General features: G+C 37.7%; 1 protein-coding gene and 1 long non-coding RNA gene across 2 annotated transcripts; both read right to left on the reverse strand.

Annotated features, from left to right (window-relative positions):
* Window positions 1-1,472: 1,472 nt before the first annotated feature.
* cmtm7 (CKLF-like MARVEL transmembrane domain containing 7) lies at window positions 1,473-13,573 on the reverse strand. Its single transcript, XM_022194201.2, has 5 exons — window positions 13,326-13,573; window positions 11,395-11,571; window positions 9,184-9,282; window positions 8,785-8,863; window positions 1,473-4,286 (listed from the first exon to the last, which is right to left on the reverse strand). Exons 1-5 carry the CDS (start codon window positions 13,434-13,436, stop codon window positions 4,273-4,275), a joined length of 480 nt encoding a protein of 159 aa, XP_022049893.1. The 5' UTR covers window positions 13,437-13,573; the 3' UTR covers window positions 1,473-4,272.
* A 5,767-nt stretch (window positions 13,574-19,340) lies between these two features.
* LOC127536465 (uncharacterized) lies at window positions 19,341-21,799 on the reverse strand. The gene is made up of 3 exons (XR_007945458.1): window positions 21,761-21,799; window positions 19,793-19,829; window positions 19,341-19,698 (listed from the first exon to the last, which is right to left on the reverse strand). It is a non-coding gene; the product is annotated as an uncharacterized LOC127536465 (long non-coding RNA).
* Between the last annotated feature and the right edge of the window lie 2,512 nt (window positions 21,800-24,311).

Here is a 24,311-nt window from a genome sequence, read left to right on the forward strand (position 1 = left end):
GTGTTCTATTGATGCTGCTGCCCTCCCACAGAACCACACTGTTGTTCTCTTTGTTAGCACTAAACTCACAGTCCTGCTGCAGACCTGGAAGATAACAAGGAAGCATTCTGGATGGAAAATGAAGCTTAGCACTTGAATGAGGCGTCAGAGGCACCATGAACACGTTCACTCCACCTGTGCTCAAACAAACTCACGTAAATTCTAATTTTTCAGCTCAAGTCTGTTATTTTCTAATTGCCTGTTGGGTTCTGGTTTGCATGTTTGTGAAGCTAACATTCACAGAGGTGAGCTGTTGAGACGCCGTTGTCACACAGTGTGTCGGGGCTTCAAGAGATGCACCAGGAAGTAAGACAACAATCTCGATTTAAATTAGAATTCGTCCAGTAAACTTCAGCTTCCACCGTGAAACATTCAATTTGTGACCAATTAGACGTGAATCCTTCACTCTGTGCTCCTTCACAGTAAATATTAAGACACATTCAGTGCAAAGTCTGAAGCATCACACTAAGATTTTTTGGCATCTGATCGACAGTAAGGCAGTAATCCGATCATCGCTTCTGACCAAAAGGTTTTAGATCACAGAGAGACGGCAGGAAATTTCCCACGAAATCAGAGACAGATTTTACTGTAAGTTTTAGTTCTGCAAACATTTTTCCGAAGAAGAGGGGAAATAATTCAATAAGTCAAACATTTAAACCTCAAAACAAAGAAACATTAAAGTGAAATTACAAAGAACAAAATCAAATCATAAATGGTGCTAGATTCTGATACATTAGCATGGTTGTTTCTGTTGTTGAAACTGTCACTAGTTTAACTGTATGGTAACACTTAACTCCTGTTGGCAAACACTAGAAAGGGAATTCAGGTCAAACACACCAAAAAAAATTACCTCATCTTGGCAGCAAGAAAATTCTTTCTCTTCTTTCATCTACAGCTGAATGTTTGGGTCAGAAATGTTTGTAGAAATAAAAATGCATTTGAATCCATCTCAGCTGACACTGACCAGGCCACATGAGGAAACCAGTCTGCACAGATCAATAAAGTCACTAAATGCAAGCACTACGACATGCAGGGATACAGTGCAGGCCGGGAGACGTGTTCTTAAATGTATTTTGTGCTTTAACAGTCAAAGATAATTGTATAATGACAAACATGCTGTAAGCTACTGTTGTTTTCTGTAAAGTGCAGCAAAGCGGATATTAGAGTATTTTCACTTTATGTAATCATGTGCCTTTATTTAGTCGATATGACAAAGACATGCTGGTTTTATTTTAACATATTTCAGTTTTGTTTCTGACAATGGGATGCATATTTTCCAAAAGATCTGCATGAAAAAATCTGTGCATGTGTGTTTTATTTGTGTTCATCAGTTCCAACATACAGTTTTCAATCAATTTGTTTATAAATGTTTTATTAATCCATGCAGACAGACTTCCACACCTGTAATTTGTTTTCTGTCCGATCTCCTGTTGGGTTTAATTTGGACACTGCTTTGTCTCTTTCTCTTTTTTTTTTTTGGCATCATTCAAAACCAGTGTGCTTTTAGAGTGCAGGATGAATGATAGAAAATTCAATTTAAATTCACGCGGTTTGTTTTTTTGTTTTGTCTTTTTTTTCTTTAAAGCACCAAAGACAGCGGCACTGGTCCTGTCTGTTAGAAAAATTGAACAGCATTTTGTAGTGAAGCAGGATTTAATGCTGAGGGGAAAAGCGAATTGATTTCCCAGCAGACAGTGAGGCTGTTTTCTAAACTGTGGAAGTTAATGTGATGCTTCATGGGAGTTACTGAGACACCCAGACAAGGAAAAAATCACTTCAGCAAAACTTAATGGTAGCTTTACCATTTACATAATAAAACAATGACACAGTCTTTTTAACACAGCAGTGAAATCACTGTTTGAAGGATAATGTTTGTGCTATTCTATATTTTTCTTATCGTCAAAAACTCCCAGATGTAACCCGTCAATGTGTCTCTCATGAATTCAAGACTTTCAGCTCCAAACTTGGAGATTTTAACTTTTAAAATCACTTCAAAAACAAGCAGTTTAACTTTTAACAGCTGCTCATTGCTGTTTTTAGTGACCTTTACTGAAACAGGAGGAAAATGTGCTTTCTAGGGGCTATATTAAATCTATATTTGGTGCACTGGTGAGTGTTTCAGGCAATAATTCAGATTTATTTCAGTCTTGTCCACCTTCGTCGTACAGATTCAGGGAAATAAAAATAGAATACACTGGGGCAGAAAGCTCAAGCATCCTGTAACTTTTCAAAAAAAAGAAATCCATGAATAACTTTTGGTTTTCAGTTTGAAAGACGCACATTTTGCTAACTACACTAAATGCCATTTAATGACCACTGACAGTACACATGGAGTTTTCCGACAATAAGAAAAATACACTTTAGCACCACACTTGTTTTTTAACTGGAGAGAGATTCAGCACTTATTCTTGGTTTTTGTGTTGGTTTGCATTGTTAGCATGCTAACATTTTGTTTTTCACTGTTTCACTTAATTTGTTTTTAGCATGCTGTTGTTTTTTAGCCCCTGAGTAACGTTTTAGCATGCTAACAACGTCATTAGCTTCATGCAGGTTTGTTTTCTGTTAAATCCGACAAATATTAGCTTGTTCAAGTTTGTTAACACACCAGAATATCTGCTCATTGACATTTTAGTGTGCTAGCTAGAGTTAGCATTGGAAGCTAACAGGGCCGTATGGCTGGACATTGAAAAAAAGATTAAACCCTCTGAACCCCAATACCTGCCAGCAGGTTTAAAAGGCATGTTTTCTTTTAAAAATAACTAAAATGACACAATTTTTCAGGCAAAACTGCGAAACTGAAAGAATTACCAGATTTCAAACCTGCTAACAGTGAATGAAGATATCACCTGTGACATTTTGGTGAGAAATTTAATTAAAATGAAGCTAAATTTGAAACTTTACGTCTCAATTAAAATTCAACAAAAATAAACTTTGCTGCAAAAACAAAAAAACAGAGTCTGCACTCGAAAAATAAATTAAAAATGCAAATTCAGCAACTATTTGGCTGAACTTCAGACTGTGTTTGACATTTTACCAGGAAAAATAACTAAATCTGAGGTTAAAATCTCTTTATTCTGCCCATCTCATTTAGAAACTCACCAAAACTCAACCGTAAAACCATAAATCTCCAAGCATCAGCACAACTGAGAAGCCATGACTGACTCAGATGTGATCAACAGTCAAGAGACAAAAATGGTGTTTTTGGTTGAACTGCAGGCTGTGTTTCCACAGAGCAGAGAGGAAACAATTAATATATAAATAGTTAAATATCTATTATATATGGAGCCTCCACTTTTTCTAGCTGTGGACACTTAGAAAAATGTTTAACATGATTCCGTTTTTTTTTTGTTAGTTTGATTTTACTTTTTTCATTCTAACTATACCGTACTGCACAGAAGACAGTTTTGAGCTCTCTCTCTAGTTCTTGTCTTGGCTGTGCTGTTTCAATAGAGATGCAGGACTTGATACTGCATTAAAATAAAATAAAATAAAATAAAATAAAAAATACACCCAGAAGCTGCTCAGAGTTCAGAGGGTTAAAAAAAAGAAGAGTTTGTATTACATCCGTGGTCCAAACTGTTTTTGCTGAATTTGAGGAATTTTCAAAGGAGAATAAAAAAAGTCGGAATGGATAAGACTTTTGTTAACAAATTGAGCAAATTAAGCTGTAAACCACTGAAGAGAAGAACAAAGAGACAACGAGGCTGCTGTCAGACCTGCGAGAGGGAATTCGCCTGGTTTGATTTATGGCACACATGAGCAGGAAGGCGCTGTCATTTTAAAACTAAAGCAGCTTAAAGTTTTCTAAAAAGCTTCTGGTGGCAGATAAAAAGCTTATAAGGTGAGAAGCAGCAGCGATGATGGGAAATGTTAATAAGACAACAACAGCATGTGACTGATTGTTTGCACCGCAGTGTCATCCACTCGTGATGTGTTTGGGTAAAATGTGACACTGAGCACCTTTAACATGAAAACATGACTATAGAGGTTTGACAGGATTCAATGAGGAATATAAAAAGTAATATTTTAACTACTCTACTGCTTCAGCGTTTCACCATGATAATCAGGGATGGTTTTGTTTCAGCTTGTTGAAAACTGGTCCTGGATCAGCGCTTCTGTTACCTCTGCAGCTATCATCCAATCGAGCTGATTATCAGGGTGGTTGCCAGGCAGAAAAATGGACACCGCAAACTGCCGACTCAGCCGTCTGGTTCCTTCATGACGGATGTTTTTCTACACTGAAGCACCTGGAGAGGAAGGAGAGCAGGACGTTGCAGGAGATAGGGATGAGAGAGTGGAGAGAAAGTTAGACTGTCAGGCCAGCAGAGGTAATTCATATCATCTGACTCACATGTGCTTCAAAGAGGGGGAAAAAATCATCACAGTTCCACTTTAACTGCTGATTAGCACTGTTAGCATTGATAGCATTCCTCAGAAAAAAACAGATGATGCACCGTTTCCGTTTTTATGTTATACAGGACATGAGACACATAATGCTGCTTTTATTCTGTCTTTCAAATTCCACTATGTAGACCCAGCAGGACATTATTCACAGATTTGACTCATAAAATAAACACTTAGAACACAATTTCAGATCAGCAGAGAGGAACATTTAGATTGATAAGAGCAACTTGCTAAATTTATACTCAATATTTCACGTAAACGGAAAAGTCAATGTATGATTTTATGTGTTTTGTGAGACACACATGCAGAAATGCAGATTAGAAAGTTGTGAATTTGTCAGTGCCAAACCACAGTTAGGATCCATATAAGCTTTTTGTTTTTGAGGTGTTGTTTCACTGCAAATCGCTCAAGTTTTGCTTCATTTTAATGCACATTAATTCACGAAGGTTCCTAACCCTAACCCAAGATGGTCTTCCAGTTCAACTTGGAAAAATCTCACAGTTTTGCATGAACATTAAGTAAATAAAGTTCCATTTACTGACAACATTCCTGGCTTTTAGCTTCAACTTTTGACTCCCTGTCGAGGCCCCAGTCTGAACACCTTGGATTTAGGAAACGATGCTGGTGCATGAACTTCATACAGAGACGTCACAAAAACTGATAATTACATTGATGCTATGCTGCTGCTGGTTCTCATAATACTGGGAATAATATAGAAACTTAGAAAGTCAATCTCTCAGTAAGCATCCCCCAATTATGTATTTTTTAAAACTGTACTAGAATTCTACCTGAAAGTATCCACATACTAAGCTTTGAATTTTTTATACCTGATGTAATTGTATGTATGTTACTGGTCTTTATGTGCTTTGTGTTACAGACTGTGTGTCAGGACGGACGTGAGGAGGATCAGCTGTCTGCTGTGGCATTCAGTTAATGCAGATCCTTTACATAGACTGACTGAAAAACTGCTGCATGAGTCCTAGCTGCTCTCCACACACAACATTCACAAAGGCTAACATTAGCCAGTTTGGGCTAACACAGATAGATTTTTTTTTTTTTTGTTATGTCAAGAATCGAGGAATTTCAGCAGCGTCAGTGCAGACTACCACAATCCTGGTACCATGACGTCCCTGCTGCATTTTGCAGGAAATAAAAACATCTGCAACAAATGTGAGTTTATGCAATATTAGAGCAGACTTGTGAAATAATATGAAAAGCAAAATAAAATGTTGAACTGTGAAACTCTTATCATGCATGACTGATTCTATTTTTATTTTCCAAACAGACCACAGTGTCTCATTCATGATGCTCAGCACAAATACAGGTGCTCCAGTGATTACAGATCTGAGGCTGCGTTTAGCTTCATCACCACCAGATGTAGAGATGCAGCTTAAATGACTCCCTGAAGTTATGATACAAGAACTTAAGGGTAAAACATCCCAGATTTCCCGATTTCTTCTGGATGGATAAAAGCTGAATTTTGCTCGTTTATTTATAGAGCGCAGAAAACGAGGTTCTTTGTTTATCATAGCAGTGAGTGCACGAGGAGTGTGACAGTTAACAACGGCTGAGTCACAGTTATAAACTATATTTATGAAATCGGAGAGTATTTTTACACCCACAGTGATAACAAGGTCCCATCGTGTTGGGACCTCATCCATAATGACTGAAGATAAAAGAAGCAGCAATGTTTTAAAATATCAGTAGCGGTAGAATGATGGATATTTAAATCACCACAAAGAGAGCTTCAGATGAGAGTGGATAAGAATTCAGAGAGTTCTGCTAAAAAGCTATCAGCTAATAAAAGATCAGAGTTCAACAGAGACATAAAAAGAAGGAAATTCATCACACGGTACTTGAGATGTTCTCATCAGTCTCAGGTGTTACTGAAAAGATCAGCAGAAGTTCCAGGATTCATTCTTTTTCAGCAGCAGGAGGAGCAGACGATGTGAGCACCGCCACATTTTCACAACATCCAAGAAAAATGTTTCATTTAATCAACATCTACCGGAAATCACCCACAAAGTATCTGACATAACTGACTAATAACACTCAAAAGGAGACACAAAACGCTGGATGCAAAATGATCACAAAGAGGTATAAACAACCACAAAGAGATGCAAAATGAACACAAGCTGATGCTGACTCTATGCAAAGAGAGTTTAAACCACATCTTAGACACATAAAAAGACGACTGTATGCACAATGGCCGCAAAGAGACACAAAATAATTTAAAAAAGAGGCAAAATGACACACAAAAATACTCAAAATAAATACGAAGAGCCAGGAAATGGCACCAAAGAAACAAAAAAGACCAGAAAGAGTATGAAATGGACCGCAGAGAGACAAAAAACAGTCCGTTTCAAACTGACAGCATGTCAAATAGACAAAACAAGAGAAAAGAGACACAAAAAGAGAAAACTAAAAAGACTAAAAGAGAGCAGAAAAACTCCTAAATAGAGCACAGAGACGCAGAATCAAATGCAATAAAGTCACCTCTTAGACACATAAAAATATCCCTAGATGCACACTGGCCACAAAGAGACACAAAACAACCAAACACAGACACAAGTCAGGGAAATAAGAGATGCAAAACTAACACAAATAAATGCTGAAGATGCAAAAATACACAAAATGACCAGAGAGATTAAAACTGACTAAAAGAGACACAAGTTAATTCAAACTAAAGCAAACGTCCAGAGCAATGACTGGGAGCAACTGGAACTTAAGCAAACATCAAAACAGTATTTCTGATTCTGAAACAGAGACAACACAACCACAAAGATACATAAAATTATTCAAAAACAACACCAAGACACACAACTACAAAGACGCACAAACAGCACACAAAGAAACAGAACCAAATACAAACAATACAAGCTGATGCCGATTCAATGCAAAGTCAGATAAAACCACTTCTAAGTCACACAAAAGGACTACTAGATGCACAATAACCACAAGGAAACACAAAACAACCACAAACAGATGCAAGCCAAGAAAGAAACTGAAGCTAAGTGATCACAAACAAATGCAAAAGGCCTACAAAATGACCAGAAAGAGATTAAAACTGACTAGCAGACACAAAATGAAAACAAACATATGCAAAACCAAAGCAAACAGAAGCAACAGAGCGACAAAGATACGCAAAATGACTCAAAACAAAATACCAAGAGTAATAAAGACACTCAAAAAGCACTGAAACAGAAACAAAGCTAAGAGAGACAAAAAGTAACCGTTGATCTTTTACATTCATTTGCTTTGATTTTGCATCACTTTTGGTCTTGACTTGCATCTCTTTGTGGCTGTTTTGTGTCTATTTTCATCCATTTTACATCTAGTTGTGTCTTTGTAGTCAAATTTCAGCTGTTCCTGTTCTTTTTTGTGCATCTTTGGCGTTATTTGTGTCTCGGTCATCATTTTGTGACTCTTGCATTGCCTCTTTCTTCTTGTTTCATGTGTTTAACCTGATAACAAAAAAGACCAGAAAGAGACTAAAACTGAAACAAAATGAACACAAACACATGTAAAATCAATGCAGAGACAATACAAACACAAAGATGCACAAAATTTGTCAAAACAATTGCCAAGAGTCATAAAGATGCTCAAAAATTGACACATAAAACAAAAAAGGGTACAATACAGACAGCCACGAAATTATGACAGCAAAGTACAAAGATGCGCAAAAAAAATAACAGATAGATGAAAATTGTCCACAAAGACAAACAGAAGGACTACTTCTACAAAATTGATGTAAAGAGAAACAAAACAACCACAAAGAGACACAAAACAATAAAAAGAGAGGTGCAAAACAGCAAACACGTGCTGAGATTTCACATTGGCCATGAGCATCTGTTCTGGAAGCTAAAGTCGATGCATTTGTGTGAATCTTTCTATATAAAGTGATGGAAAAAGTTTGACAAATGTGTAACAGTTGCAGCTGTTCACTGTTACGTAAGTCTATGTGGGCTGAACCCCGGTTTAGGTGTGATGTAATAACTATTTTCAGATACAGAGAAAAAGTCTTGTGCCGTTAGCAGATTCTTTCTGTTTCTACTGTCGGACCAAAAGCTGTACGCAGCAGCTATGATGTCATTTCATTCTTCATTCCGTATGTGCTGACCTACACAGTGAAGCCCAGACACTGAACTCCTGCATTCTGTGCTGCTACTTAAACGTCTTGTTGAAATTGACAGACTAGTCCGTGTTAAAGCCGCTTCTGCTGGTTAATTTTCTGATATTTTCATGAACGTACAGCTTGTTGTGTCCAGAAGGAGATGAGGACTTTGCACTGCCTTTTTCTAACACACAGGACACGAAGCAGCGGACACAGGAGGGACCTACCAGCCTGACGGCCACAAGCCATGCTGTAGGACGTCCACAGATTAACAGCCATCAGGAATGTCGCTATGAAGCCAAACACCTGCAGACACACACAGAACAGCCTTCAGGTCAACACTTATTCACTTACTTAATTAATCAGACTATATTTAAACAGAACTTTTCACACAAATTTAATGTTACACAAACTGCTTACTGATGAATGGAATAAAGTCAGCAACAACAACACAACAAAAAACTCCATAAAAGATGCCATGTAGATGAAATACCACAATTTGTGTCAGTCTGAAGTTATTTCACTCTTTTCAGACACATTTTTGGGTACGTATTTTGGCCATAACCATGCAGCCTGACAGTCCTCAGAGCTCCCTGGTTATCCCAGAGTCCGTCTGGTTTACGTACCGATCCGGCCACCAGCGCTGAAGCTCTTCCGTTGTTCACCGCGGCGACGATGGAGGCAATGAAGAGGAGGACGCACCCCACGGAGTAATGGAAGAACTCCTGAAAAAGAAGAAACAACAGGCATTTATCTGACAGCCGGAGAGGCAGAAGATTTCTAATGAGCCTCTCACAGAGCGTCAGGAGTGTTTCTGTGTTGAGCTGCCAGCTCCTCTGGACATTCCTTTATTTCAAACAGCTTCATTCTGATTGGGTAACACGTGTCTGCAGCAGAGGAAGCTGTAGTTTCAGAGTCGCAGCTGTTGAACCTTTGTTTTTCATCATGTTGGTCCAGATAGCATCGCGACCATTTGTTTACTCCAAAGGCAAGCTAACTTTTCTGGTTCACAGACACTGGCCACAAAAAAAAAAAAAAAAAACTGTTTTGAGTGGAATAAACTTTCAGAACCATAACTCATTTGTTAGAAAGTATAATCTGGAATGAATTAGCCTTTAAACAAATAACTTGCTAGTTCAAAAGTTGTATTTTAGCAGATAGAACCTTTAAAACTACAAGTGCTTGAATTTTTAGAGGAATGAACCTTTAAAATGAGTTACAAAGCAGATTTTGTGGTGAACTAAAAGTTTCATAACTTTTAGAACCAAACCTTGTTTATTAGAAAGTAGAATTTGGGATGGAAAAAACACTTAAAACGATAATTTGTTAGCTAAAAAGTATTATTTTGATGGAATAAACCTTCTAAACTTCACGTGCTTGGAAAGAAATTAGGAATTTGTGTAGAATAAAATCTTTAAAACCATAACTCAGTTGTTAGAAAGTAGAATTCTGGATTGATCCAACCTTTAAAACCAAAACTTACAAGTTAGAAGGTGACATTTTGGTGGAATAAACCTGAAAAACTTAAAGTATTTCTATTTGGGGTGAAATAAATCTTTCAAGCATAACTCAGTTGCTAGAAACCAGAATTTTGGGTGGAATTAGCCTTTAAAAAATAACTTGCTAGATAGAAAGTAGTATTTTGCTGGTTAAAAACTACAAGCACTTGGACAGAAAGTGGGTGGAATGAACCTTTAAAACCATAATTTGTGAGATAGAGTACAATATTTTGGTTGGAATAAACCTTTAAAAGCATAACTAATTTGTTTAAAAGTACAATTTTGAAAAGCACAACTTATTTGTTGGAAAATAGTATCTTGAGCAGACTAAAACCTTGAAAACAGTGTGCAAGTTAGAAACCTTTAAAACCATAACTTTCACACTTGAATGACTAACTCGACTCAGTCCACAGCTGACAGCAAACTCAAAGGAAACCTGAGCATGTGGGTGTGAAAATACAAATAAGGAAGTGGTGCTTTTATATAAACTGAACCGACACCTGCAGATTTCCCTTTCTAAACCCGTTAAATTTACATTATGGGTAAACATAACACAAGTTCCCGTTAAATCCAGGCGTAAACTAACCGTGACATCACCCGTTGGTTTCAACGCCGAGAAAATGAAGCCCAGATTTTGCTACTTCCTGGTCGCCGTTTTGGATTTATTGGAGCCAGTGACGTAAAAAGCTTCATCAAACAGGCTGGACCGGAGAGCAACTGGGGGCAGGATTGGCTGAGGACTCTCTTATCCCGCCCACATTTTACCGCAGAGGCTTCTGTTGCTGTCTATCAAGTATAGCCACGCCCCCTGGCTCCGCCAACTTTAACGATTTATTTAAAATTCAGTATTGATTTATTTTAAGATCGGCCACCTGATCTCTCATTTTGACCATGAAAACTAACAGGAAAAAAATCCTGAGCTGTAGAACATCAGTCTATCAAATTTTATTTTTTCCAAAAATGAATTGGGGTCTATGGAGCAAAAGCTTTTTGGAGCCAACCCTAGCGGACGGCGTGATATTGCAAGTTTTTGACACTTCCGGGTTGGCTTCAATTCTGGAGCCAGATGCTACGTCCATCTTTATATACAGTCTATGGTTAAATCACACTTAGAATCTGTCGTGTCTTCACTGCTGAACTTCTAATGCAGAGAGGTTAAGCTGAGATTAGTATTCTGAGGAGCTAGATGATGCATTTTTTTATTCTAGACTCACCATCAGAGGCCATTTTTTTGAGGGTTTTTAATAGAGACTCACTATTAGAGGACTGTTGTTGCAGGTTTTTATTCTAGATTTACAGTCAGAGGCCAGTTGATGGAGACTTTTATTCTAGACTCACCGTCAGAGGCCAGTTGATGCATGGCATTTTGCCCTGCAGCCTGAACAGGTGCATGAGGAGGAAGATTGAGAAGGCGAGGAGGAACCAGAGCGCCACCACCACAAAGAAACAGGAGGCGTGCCAGTTGGGCCAGCCATTAACACAGTAGACGCACAGGAAGGCGATGAGCAAGGAGAGCTGCAACAAAACAAAAACACAACAAAACCATTAACTTAATAAAGCTGTATGTGAGGCTGCAGTTTAACATGTCAGTCAGCTTACATTCTACATCTTGCTATGTCGTGCAAATCAAACCAACAAAGCATTAGTTGGTCTAAATATTTCTTCACTTTAACATTCCTTTATAGGAACACAAAATGATACGTAGCTTAAAAAACACAAAAATTCCCACAGAAGATGAAAAAAATCAGAAGAGAAGTTATGAAGATACTCAGAGTTACCAAAAACAGGCACAAAAACCATCACAGACATAAAACAACCACAAGGAGATAGAAAACAACCATAGAGACTCACACCAATGAAAACAAGACACACAAAATGACGACAGAGACATGCAAAATGATTACATGAAGACACAAAATGATGAAAAATAGACACAGAACAACTACAGATAACAACTACACAAATATGCGTAACAACCAAAAAGAAACATAAATACAAGAAACATACACCAAACAACCACTAAAGAGACACAAAACAACCATAAACACACACAACACAGCCACATGGGGACGCAAAACAACTACAGACACAAAACAAACAACAAAGATACAAAATGACCACAAAGAAAGACAAATCAACCACAAACATAAAGGAGACACAAAACAACCACGAAGAGACACAAAACAACCACAAAGAGACACAAAACAACCACAAAGAGACACAAAACAACCACAAAGACAAAGGAGACACAAAACAACCACCAAAGAGACACAAAACAACCACAAAGACAAAATAGACACAAACAACCACCGAAGAGACACAAAACAACCACCGAAGAGACACAAAACAACCACAAGGAGACACAAAACAACCACAAAGACAAAATAGACACAAACAACCACCGAAGAGACACAAAACAACCACAAAGAGACACAAAACAACCACAGAGACACAAAACAACCACAAAGAGACACAAAATAACCACCAAAGAGACACAAAACAACCACAAATAGACACAAAACAACCACTGAAGAGACAAAACAACCACAAAGACACAAAACAACCACCAAAGAGACCCATAACAAGCACCAAAGACACAAAGTGACCACAAAGAAATACAAATCAACCACACAGACAAATGAGGCACAAAACAACCACAAAGAGACCCAAAATTACACAAAAAAACAAACCGCAAAGAGATGCAAATACGCCACAAAGAGACATTGAAACACAAAACAACTACAAAAAACAGAGACAAATCCAACCACAAGGAGCCTCCACCACACTACAAATCATTCAGTGTCTCTTTCAATGTGGGGGTCTGTTTCTAGCTCTGTCCAGGGGCCCGGATGGGGCTCCAGGGGCCCGCGGACTCCCGGCTGTCTGACCGTCCGTCCAGGCCCAGACTGGGCAGCGGCAGCAGACTGATGGACGTTAGTTCTAAAATCAATAGTTGTCTGTTAAGAGTTGATTGGCGTCATGTGTGGCCATCACACTGATCAATATCACTAATATTCACCTGTATTGATCCACACTGACGGGTATTTCCCATCGACCGGTTCACATTAAGACAGAAAACTAAAATAAACCATCAACAGCAGCATCTCTAAACTCCACGTTAAACTCCTGTTATGCTAACAAATTAGCTAACGGCTCCGCTAACAGCAGCTAGTCCCGGTGTGTCCGCTCAGCTCAGTCCGAGCCGGACTCGGTCATTCCGGGTCAAACTCCCCGTTCAACCCGCGAGAATCTGGGCGGGACCGACTCACCGTCTGTCCTATTTTGAGCATTCCCGGGATGGTGCCGAGGTAGCCGGTGTTCAGGATGCTTCCACCGGACCGAACCGTCGTGGTCGTTGTGGTGATGACGGTGTGCGACATGCTGACGGTAAACGGCCGGTAAACGAACGTGTGAACTAGTTAAACGTCAATCACCGACTGGAAACGGTAACAGCATCGACTGTATCAGCAGGTACCGCCCGTCTCCGTCCTCACTGTCAAGTTACACTGAGAAACACGACTGTTTCTGGGACCCGGTTCACCGTAAAGTACCCGGATCACATATTATATTATATTATTATATTATATTATATTATATTATATTATATTATATTATATTATATTATATTATATTGCATTATATTGCATTATATTATATTATTCTTTGCATTAAAATTCATTATATTTTATTATAGTCATGTAATTTTATTGATTTTGTTTAGATTTTATTGTATTAAAATTCATTATATTATACTTTAATATTCTAATTAAATGAAAAAAATGTTTGGTTGACAAATAATCAATAGAGGTGAAATTGACCTCATAAATATTCTTGTTTTGCTCAACCAAAACCCAGATATTTAATTGCATAATCAAGAAAACCAACATACCCTATATGCAAATATTTGTTGTTGTTTTTTTTTTGTAGTTTTTTTCTTTCAAAATGGCTGAAACTTAAAATTTATTATCAGAATAGTTGCTTTTCATGGCATAAAATTACAATACATGGAACTTTTGTGGTGGCTGTGGGTCATTTGGTTGCAATTTTGCATTTTTTTGATGGTTTTGTGCTTCCACTGTCATTTTGTGTCTCTTTGTGGTCGTTTTGAATTTTTTATCTGAGCTCTGTGACAGGATTCAGATGCTACAGAAAGTGATGTCCACTATATAATGCATTCTGCTTGGGGTCTTTAGCCCTTAAATGCAGTTAATTTCCATCTCTGATCGTATTGGCAGAACTTTTTAATGGAGCACATCCTAAACAAATGTACCTGGAGAATTTTTTTTCTGTGAGTTCTGACAGAAAGTCAAACGCTGATGTTACTGAGTCAGTAAAATATCTTTCACTGGGCCTCACTGAGATTCATAATCAGATTAAAAGTCATGTGAAATACCATCCACTAACAGAGAACACATCACACATAATACAATTAGCACAATAAGAGGAACACTTGTCTACTTAGGATGAAATCAAATCTAACTGAGATCTAACTGAGATCTTGGAACAGGCAAAAACTGTTCTTTTATTGTTCATTGTCTCTAAATCTTAATTAACTTTGCCATAATTGTGGCTATAATATAAAAATAAGCTGAAGACAGATCTTTTCCCAATGACTTTAAGTCAATAGAATATACTTTAACTCACCTTTTGTTAGATTTATTGAATGTTTTATCTCTTATATGCTTGTATTTTAACTTATTTTGTCTTTTTTATTACTTTTAATTAATCTGCAAAATGTATGTGCGCTTCAATCAACTCTTCCTGATGAGTTTCATTTTGGGAGTTTCATTTTACTCTGCTGAATTCTGCATTCTCCTGTAGAGCACTGAATAACTTCTCTGTTTAGAGATGAAGTGGGGCTTTTATTTTGAAGGGTAGGCGGCGTGTGTGCAGCTTTGTGGGAGGCAGACAGTCAGTTTGAGCTCTAAGTGCTGATGGAGGTGTGGTCTGTGTCAGGAAACACTGCAGCAGCAGCAGCAGACTCAACACACATTGTACTTCAGTGACAACACATCAATACACACTGGATACACTGCAGACTGTTCCAGCACACGCACACACACACACACACACACACACACACACACACACACACACACACACACACACATACATACACTGACTAAAAATAAGCACTATCAAAGTCATTATTTCATCTGCTTCATTTGAATGACACAAACAACCAGGAGACACAAAAGGACAAAAATAGTACAAAATGACTATAATTAGACTTGATCATTGGCTGATTTTCTTTCTAAATTAAAGATTGTCAATGATAGTAGCTTGTTTTTTTTTTAAAGATCTAAATATGTCATAAAAAGGCAGAAAACTAAAGTGGTATAATAATAGTTTAAAAAACTAAATAAAGTACATGTAAAAATAAAAAAAATCAAGACAGGAAACATGATAAAAGCAGAAATGTTATATTGATAATCAAAAGAAAGTATATTTTTAAAAAATCAGAATGTAAAATAGACAAAAATGAATTAAACCAATTTTAAAAACTAAACATAAATTTGAAATTTAAGAAAAATCAAGACAGAAAACATGATAAAAACATGGAAAATCAAATTGTAAAACAAAATAAAATAGAATTAAAATGTAAAAAAAATAATGAGGACAAAAACCATGATCAGAAAAAAAAATCAATATGGAAACAATTATTTCAATTTTTTGTAAACATTTTATTGGAAATGTGCCTTGAGATTTTTACTCAAAGTTTCAGTGGAGGAGGAACATGTGACCAAAAGAGGAACCAACAAGTCTGCTGATACGTGTTGTACATTTATTAAATCTTGCAGAATGATCTGTTGGCTCAGTGCTGAGCAGCTGGATGAGTCTCCTGAATTTTTGACTAAAACGCTCTCAAAACTCATTAATAATTCAGACTGCAGCGTCAGAAACTGTAGACCAAGAGGAGGAAAGGCCTGCTGCAGGCGCAAAACACCTTCAAACAGCAGCACAGCTCGGGGCAGAGCTGCCGTCCAAACCTGCCGGCAGATCCAGGACGAAGGAAAACAGAAATACGTTCAAGTGCAGATCACCTAACAGACATAACAAGCTGCGTCACCTGAATCCTGCTCACAAACGTCACCAGCAGCTGCAAAATGAACACAAAGACACGTAAAACAACCAAAATTCAGAAAAAAATAACACAAAATGACCACATGGATATTCAGAAGTATTGAAATTAAACACTAATTTACAGAAATGAAGCAAAAAAATTATCACTGAAGGTGTAATATTACCTATGTGGCAAGCAAAAAATGACAACAAGGAGATGCAAAAATACCTTCATTAAACACCAGTTTACTAAAATTAGATACAAAATGATGCAAAATTACAGGAAACAACCTCAAAAACACATTTTAGCAATTGCAAAACTGCTAAAATTAGGCAAAAAAATTACCAGAAAGAGAAGTAAAATTACCTCAATATGAAGCAAAAAGATGTCAAACTCTTAAAAAAATAATAAAAATTGACCACAAGGACATTCAAAACAGTAGAATTATATGCAAATTGACTGAAATGAGACACAAAAGTATGCATAATTCTGAAAGTAAGATACAAAATGACACAAAATGACTACAGAGGCACAAAACAACCAAATTAATTTTTAAAAAAGACAAGAACAGCACAAAAAATGGTCACAGTAAATGCAATGTTACATATATTACCCACATGACAAGCAAAATTACACAAAATGACAACTTAAAGACACAAAACAACCAAAACTGAATGCTAATTAATTAAAATAACACACAGAATGATGCAAAACTACAAAAATGAAAAAGATTTTTAAAAATACAAAGCAACCACAATGAAACAACTAAAATGAGGTAAAAACATTACCATAGAGATGCAAAGACAAAACAGAAATTGACTGAAATGAGACACAAAATGATGCATCATTTCAAAAATAAGATGTAAAATGACACAAAACAACCAACAAAAGACCCGAAATAACCAAAAGAGGTAAAAAATGATGCAATACAACTGAAATAGGGTGCAAACTGAAACAAAGCATCCCTAAAGAGGATTTTGGTGTAATGTGGCCCACTGCACAGAGACAACACATCCACAGCTGGAGGTTAATGTCAGTGTGGAGCCTTAATGAGCATTTAGTCCACTAATTTCAAAAAGCACCAACTTCTGTAGAGCAACTCCACGTTCAGATGCATTCAATGAATGGACTGTGGATCGTTTTAGAAATGATTTCTGTGTTGGTTCCTGGTTATGTTACATGCCCTGATAGCAAAGAAGCAAACATGAGAGAAGCTGCTGTTGAAGCTGCAGCAGCAAAAGGTGTAAAAATGCTTCCGAGCAGTCGAAACACCTTCAGTCCAACACAGGAGCTATTTCTTCAGCATTTTAGTATGTCACCATGGAGACGCAACAACATGTTCTTCACACTTTGAACCACATCCTGTGGTTAAACACACACCAGTGGAAATGCATCCCCACACAGCCACACAGCATGAAGTGAAGCTGAAACCTGCAGCAGACTCTAAAACTTCCTCATTACATTTTCAGGCCACAGGTGAAGCCTCATTGGCACCACAGCTGCAGCCGCTCACCAAACCACAGAGGGTCAAATGAGCTTTTATGGTACAGTTTCAAATAAACAACAAGTTCAATAAGGAACTTCTCAAAATGAAATGCAAAACAACCTCAAAAAGACAGAAGATGACACTAAATTATTAAAATAACAAGCAAAATAGTACAAAATGACCACAAAGACACACCAAATCACCAAAATGAGTTGTTAAATTATCAACATTAAACACAAAATGACTTCAAAGTGATGGAAATGATCAAACTAAGATACATACCGTAATCACATGGCAAAAAAAAAAAAAAATCAAGAGATATAAAATGGTCAAAAGTTTCAACAAACAGATGCAAAATTACCTAAATTTGATGCAATATGGGCAAAAATTAGATATAATCAGCCAAAAACAAATGCAGAATGATCTAAACAACTACGATAAGAACTAAAATTACATAAAATAGCTGCAAACATATGGAAAACAAACTAAATGAGATGCAAATGAAACACTAAATGACCAAAATGAGGCACAGAATGACCTCAAAGTGATCCACAATGACCAAAATGCAATACAAAGCAATCAAATATGAGCAAAATGAACTATCAAAATGATGTAAAAATGACCAAGCTGATAATTATTCACACAAATAGATGCAAAACAATCCAACCGAGATACAAAAGAAACCTCAAAATATACACAGAGTGAACAAAGTGACCACAAAGAGATGCAGAACTACCAAAATGTGATGCAATTCAAGCAAAAAGAGGTACAAATGGACAAAACAGATATAGATTGATGGTAAACAATTAGAATACAAACTAAAATGACACAAAATAACCACAAATATATGAAAACCGAAATGAAATGCAAAATTCCCAAACTAAAATGCTAAAATGACTAAAAAGAGACACAAAAGGATCAAAATTAGATGCAAGATAACCTGAAAGAGATGCAAAATGAACTAAATGTGACACAAAATGACCCAAACTAGACATAAAGTGATCATGCAGATTATAAAGGACCAAAAGAAAACACAGACACAAACGAAGTTAAAGAATGGACTAAAAATGATTGAAAAGCACTACAAAATGGTGCTAAACTAACAAAATAAGCAGCAAAATGACACAAGATGGCCACAAACAAACACAAAGCAATAGAAAAGTAGCACGACACACTTTCGGCAGTTACGTGTAATAAACACACTTGTTTTAATGGATCAAATTCCTCCTTTTTGCTAGCTTAGCCACGCTAGACCCAGCTATTAAGACACAAGGGTCTAGGAACGCTGGACAGGGAGGGAGGTGGACTAAAAGGTTGTCTATGAAATCACTCTGCAGCAATTGGGTAGGTGTACAACCAATCAGCACAACGAATAGGCTGACGTAGTTCCTAGAGCGCCGGATTGTGGCTAAGTCCCGTTAGCTTCCCAACCAGCGGAGCCAACTGGTATATTAAGGATTTGCCATATCCCGTCGGCATAAGTCCAAATACGTCTTTCTTCTCAATGAAACACTTCAGTGCCGTCCTTTGTTTATCTTTCAAGTTGAATTTTAGCTTCAAATCTTTAGGGGCTGTGTCCAAAGCCAAGTCGAAAGATAACTGTTTATTGTGCGCTGGTTGTTTCTGTCAGAATCGTCGCGCCTCTGTGGTCACTTAGTTCCGCCCGCCTTCTGACTCTACACTTCATGGTGATTCGTCCGGCCAGTTTTAGGAGCATCCAACCTCGAGCCTTATGGAGGGTAACTAGACCCACCCTGGCAGAGAATTAAATTCGCCGCCGTGGGTTGTCTAGCGCGGCTCGGCTCCCTTTTAGCCACACATGGTGGACAAACTGGGAACAAACCAGTAGCTCCCCCTGCTGGACGAGATATGTATTACATGTATTTGCACATTGTGTTGCTTCAATACTGCTTTAAATGAAAACTTTTATGACACAAAAAGTGTAATTTTGCTGCTTATTTTACTATTAACACAACACACAGCAGTGTCAAACGTGGACACACAACTCTGAAAGAACATCTTCCAATGGGCGGGGAAGGATTTCAGTTTTCTGAGAAAAACAGCTCAATTGTCAGAGGACGCCATGTTGTTTCTGAAAATAAAGAAAACACTCATAAATGTGGTATAATCTTCATGATTTCTTTTTTAATGCATAAGGGTATTATTTGGGCTGTCAGTTTTCATACCTGCATCAGTGATAGACGTTTGTAGAGTAAACAACACCTGAAATGACAACAGTTTGGCTGTTAAAACACATTATCAATGACCGTATGCATCATGGCAGTCTGAAGTTGGCAATGACTCCTAGATCTATAAATTTTATGTGAAGGAATTATTGAAACTCATGGGTCTTTGTCACACATGAAATAATCATGCCTTTGGGTTCTTTCATAGATTTATTATAGATTGACTGGAAATTTGACAAAATATGCTGAGTCAAAAATATACACACAACTATTTGGGTAAACATCCTTTAGCCATTTTCACCTCAACTAGTAGCTTCTGGTAGCTGTCGGTAGCTTCGGTTGTGTCTTTACTCCTCTTGACAGACATCCATCCATCCATTCTCTATACACCGCTTTATCCTCACTAGGGTCGCGGGGGGTGCTGGAGCCTATCCCAGCTGACTCGGGCGAAGGCAGGGGACACCCTGGACAGGTCACCAGTCTGTCACAGGGCTACATATACAGACAAACAATCACTCACATTCACACCTACGGGCAATTTAGAGTAACCAATTAACCTCAGCATATTTTTGGACTGTGAGAGGAAGCCAGAGTGCCCGGAGAAAACCCACGCATGCACAGGGAGAACATGCAAACTCCATGCAGAAAGATCCCAGGCCCACCCCAGGATTTGAACCGGGAATCTTCTTGCTGCAAGGCGAAAGTGCTAACCGCCACAGCACTGTGCAGCCTTCTTAACAGACAGTTCAACTAAATTTGTTGGTTTTCTGACATAATTTTGTTTCTTCATCATCAGGTTCTTGAAGGAGAAGTCAGAGTTTTGGGAAGGCAAGTCTCTAATCCTAGGCTGATTTAATCATTTTCTTTACGACTTCTGATGTGTGTTTGGAGTCATTGTCTCATTGGAACACCCAACTGCATCCAAGACCCAACCTTCTGACTGATGATTTCATATTTTCCCGAAGAATGTGGAGGTGATCCTCCATCTTTGTTATTCCATTTACTTTGTGTAAAGAAGCAATTGTGCTTGTACCAAAACAGGTCCAGAGCATAATACTGCCACCACCACGCTTGAACGGTAGGTTTAGTGTTCTTTGGGTTAAAGTCCTCACCTTCTCACTTTCTAAATATCTAGACTCAAAATACAATTCAAGTACCAAAATCTAAAGTTCTAATTTTGCAGTATAATAGTTAAAATTTAACTATTTCATATTTTTCCTGGAGATATTTACACATGCAGTTTTCTGAAATGAGGGGGTTGTTTTCAGTCACTTCATTTCTCTTGAACACTAAACACAAAAAACATCAGTACAATGAACCCAATGTGTTGCTCAGCTAAAGGACTGTGTCATATTTTTGTTTATCCACTAAGCTGTTAATGAAAATGTTAAATACTTTCTGATTCCAGCTCCTCAAATGTGAATGTTTGCTGCTTTTCTTCATCATTTACAACATTAAATTCAATTTATTAAAATGTTTAGGGTGTTGGTCAGACGAAACAGGTACAGTGAAGATGTTATTTTACTAAATTATGTGCATAATCATCATCTTGGCTGCTAATGTTTCGGTTTTAGCCAAAAGATTTATTTCCATAAATCAACCTTCAGATTGCAATAATATGAACAGACAGAAATGGGTTAATAAAACTAGCTTGTGTTGTTCAGCAGAAGACTTGTTTGCATCAGTTGTTGGCGTCTTGTTGATTGGATAATTAAGTGATACGAGTGACCCTCAGACACATTTCCTGTTGCTGCGCATGTGAACACGGGTAAGGATCATAGACTGTATATAAAGATATATATATATATATATATATATATATATATATATACATATATAGATAGATAGATAGATAGATACTGTATATAAATATATATATACAGTCTATATACACAGTCTATGGGAAGGATTTGTGCGCCATCTTGTGGCTTCCTGTTACTGTTACTGCAGTTTGAGCTTCACACTCACCTGGTTCCTCACTTTTCTGCACGAAATTCCCCCGTGAAACTGAAACAAACACACATCTCATTACTCTGCTGACATGATTTATTTTTTTCATTTGGTGTTAAATATTCAACTGCACTACGATTATCTGACAGCTTCAATTACCTCACTGATATAATCTTTATCAGAAAAAATGCAAGTCTTTAATTCAACTTAAAATTATGCACAAGACCATTCAAGATGACTTTCAATCAATGGATGATTTATGCCTAAAAAAATTAATATTTTCAGCTTTCTTTTTTTTCTTTTCTTTCTGATTAGAATTTCAGTTATTGTTTAGTTGTTTTAAGGTCTGGACTGTTGTAAATGTGACTCTTGGAAGTCTGGGTAACCGTATTCTGAATTTTTACTGACCAATCAATCGCTTCACAGAGAAATAAAATGAAAAATAATCACTAGTTAAAGTCTGTGTAGACATCTGAATTTAATTATAGCATAGTTAAGTTTCTGCAGATAGCACATACATTACTTATATATCTATGCTGAATTAAGAGCTTAAGATTTTACTTTCATTGCACTTTCTTTTTACATGTCACAGTTTACTATGAAGCAGTTTTCACACCTTCTGATCACCAGCACAGAGCCTTAACCTCTGAGTCACCACTTCCCCTTAAGAATGACAAATATACTCCAAAATGTTCCGTCTAGGGTGCATTACAACATCCTCTACTGTGAATTACTCTAAATGTTTGCATTTCTGCTCAGATGCTAGACTACATTTCATTGTCTGAGCACTTGTGCAATGACAGTAAAGTAAAATCTGATCTAATGTAAAAGCAGCTCCAAAAACCCAGTTTCATTAAAGCTGCTGTCCGGAGTTTGAATCGCAGCGTCTCCCAAAACGCTGTTGGTCCGTCCCTCTGATTTCGTCCCTTTATTTGTGCACGCGCGCAGTACATGAGAGAAGTGCCCGGAGTGCTGCAGCATCTTGCCTGTTTTGCTGTTTTCCCCTCTTCTGCATTTAGTACATTTAGTAAATAATAAAGGAATTACGTTAGAATGCTGTATTGAGTCTAACTTGTCCTAATACCAAAATAACATGAATCTGCTAGGACGAACGAGTAAAGTTTCAATATGTGATTACACTCGTGTATCCCTCTCGATGACGTTGTTTATCAAACTTAGTGCATTTACGCGTGTATATGTGTTAGATTGTTTATTTATTTCTATCTAGAGTTCAGAATTGCATGACTCCTCTGACGAAGAGTATGTCCCAGACGCCCCAACATCTTCCTCCAGAGGTCGGGCATCTAAACGAAGCCGTCAGGCGGGCTATGGAGGGCCATGGTCGGGGAGCGAGGCGAGCACCCCGACCACAGCATCTAAACGAAGCCCGCAGGCGGGCTATGGAGGCCGTGGTCGGGGAGCGACGCGACCACGGCCAAAAAACGTCCTGCAGTCTCTTGGCCTGACAAGCCGTGGGATTGGTAACTTTTCTGGAAGTTGCTGATCCCTGATGCTCTCTCCTCCACAAGCAAAACAAATGTGCGCGCGGTTGCGTAGTGCGTAGCTCGCCCACCTCTGCATGGGCTTGCTTGCTGTGCGCGTAACCGTTGATTGACAGCATGACAAAGCTGAAGCTCGAACTTGATTGGTCGGCAGCAACCGGCGCTTTTTGGAATAACATGGGGGTCTATGAGAGGAAGGCGGAGCTCAGGAATAAATTTTCATATCGCGTTATACTAACTTTATATTATAGTATCGAACTAGACTAACACATTTAAGCTTTGTTAAAAAATGATACATAAATTGAAAACAAACGGAAACTCCGGACAGCAGCTTTAAGAAAATGCAGCAGTAATAGTAACTTATACCTTAAATGCAAGACCTTTAGTAACTGAGTAGTCTTACAGTCTGGTTTAAGAACTTCTACTGATTTAGTGCTTCATCCTCCACTGTAACTTGCTACTATAGTTTTAGATCCTTTGCTTCATAACGTCTTATATTAATGAACAAACAGAACTCACGGCTGAGGACGGTGACCTCTGAATAAACCATCTGAAGTTCTTGGTCGGCTGGAGGCTGTGAGTCCTGTGGTGGAGGATTTTTTGCTTCTGATACAAACAACATGAGACGAGAGGAGAGGAGACAATATGAGTTGAAATATTTTTTTAAAACAACAGTAACACTGAAGATTTAACTCTAAAGTTAGTCGCAGTTGACACAACAACAGTCTCACATCATCCTGTCATTCCTTTACCCTTTTACCCTCAGGTTAGTGTCATGTATTTGACTTAAGAATTGTATGTAAGAATAGGCCTATCTGAAATCTGGTTCTGCCAAACATTAACTGGCTTAGCTTAGCAGTTTCTCAGACTGTCCAAACAAAGAGGACATTATCTGGTTCCATTAATGTGTTTTTGTTGCTGCTGTTTTTAGGAATAATAATTAAAAAGTAGACACTCTTTTATATAGCTCCTAGCTTAGCTTCAGTTTGTGCCCCTTATGTGTTAGCATATGAGCTAACTAGCTTAGGGAAACACTCAATAAAGCTGGCCTGAGTGCATTAATAATT

This window comes from Acanthochromis polyacanthus, chromosome 12 (assembly GCF_021347895.1).
Source record: "Acanthochromis polyacanthus isolate Apoly-LR-REF ecotype Palm Island chromosome 12, KAUST_Apoly_ChrSc, whole genome shotgun sequence".
NCBI lineage: Eukaryota > Metazoa > Chordata > Actinopteri > Pomacentridae > Acanthochromis > Acanthochromis polyacanthus.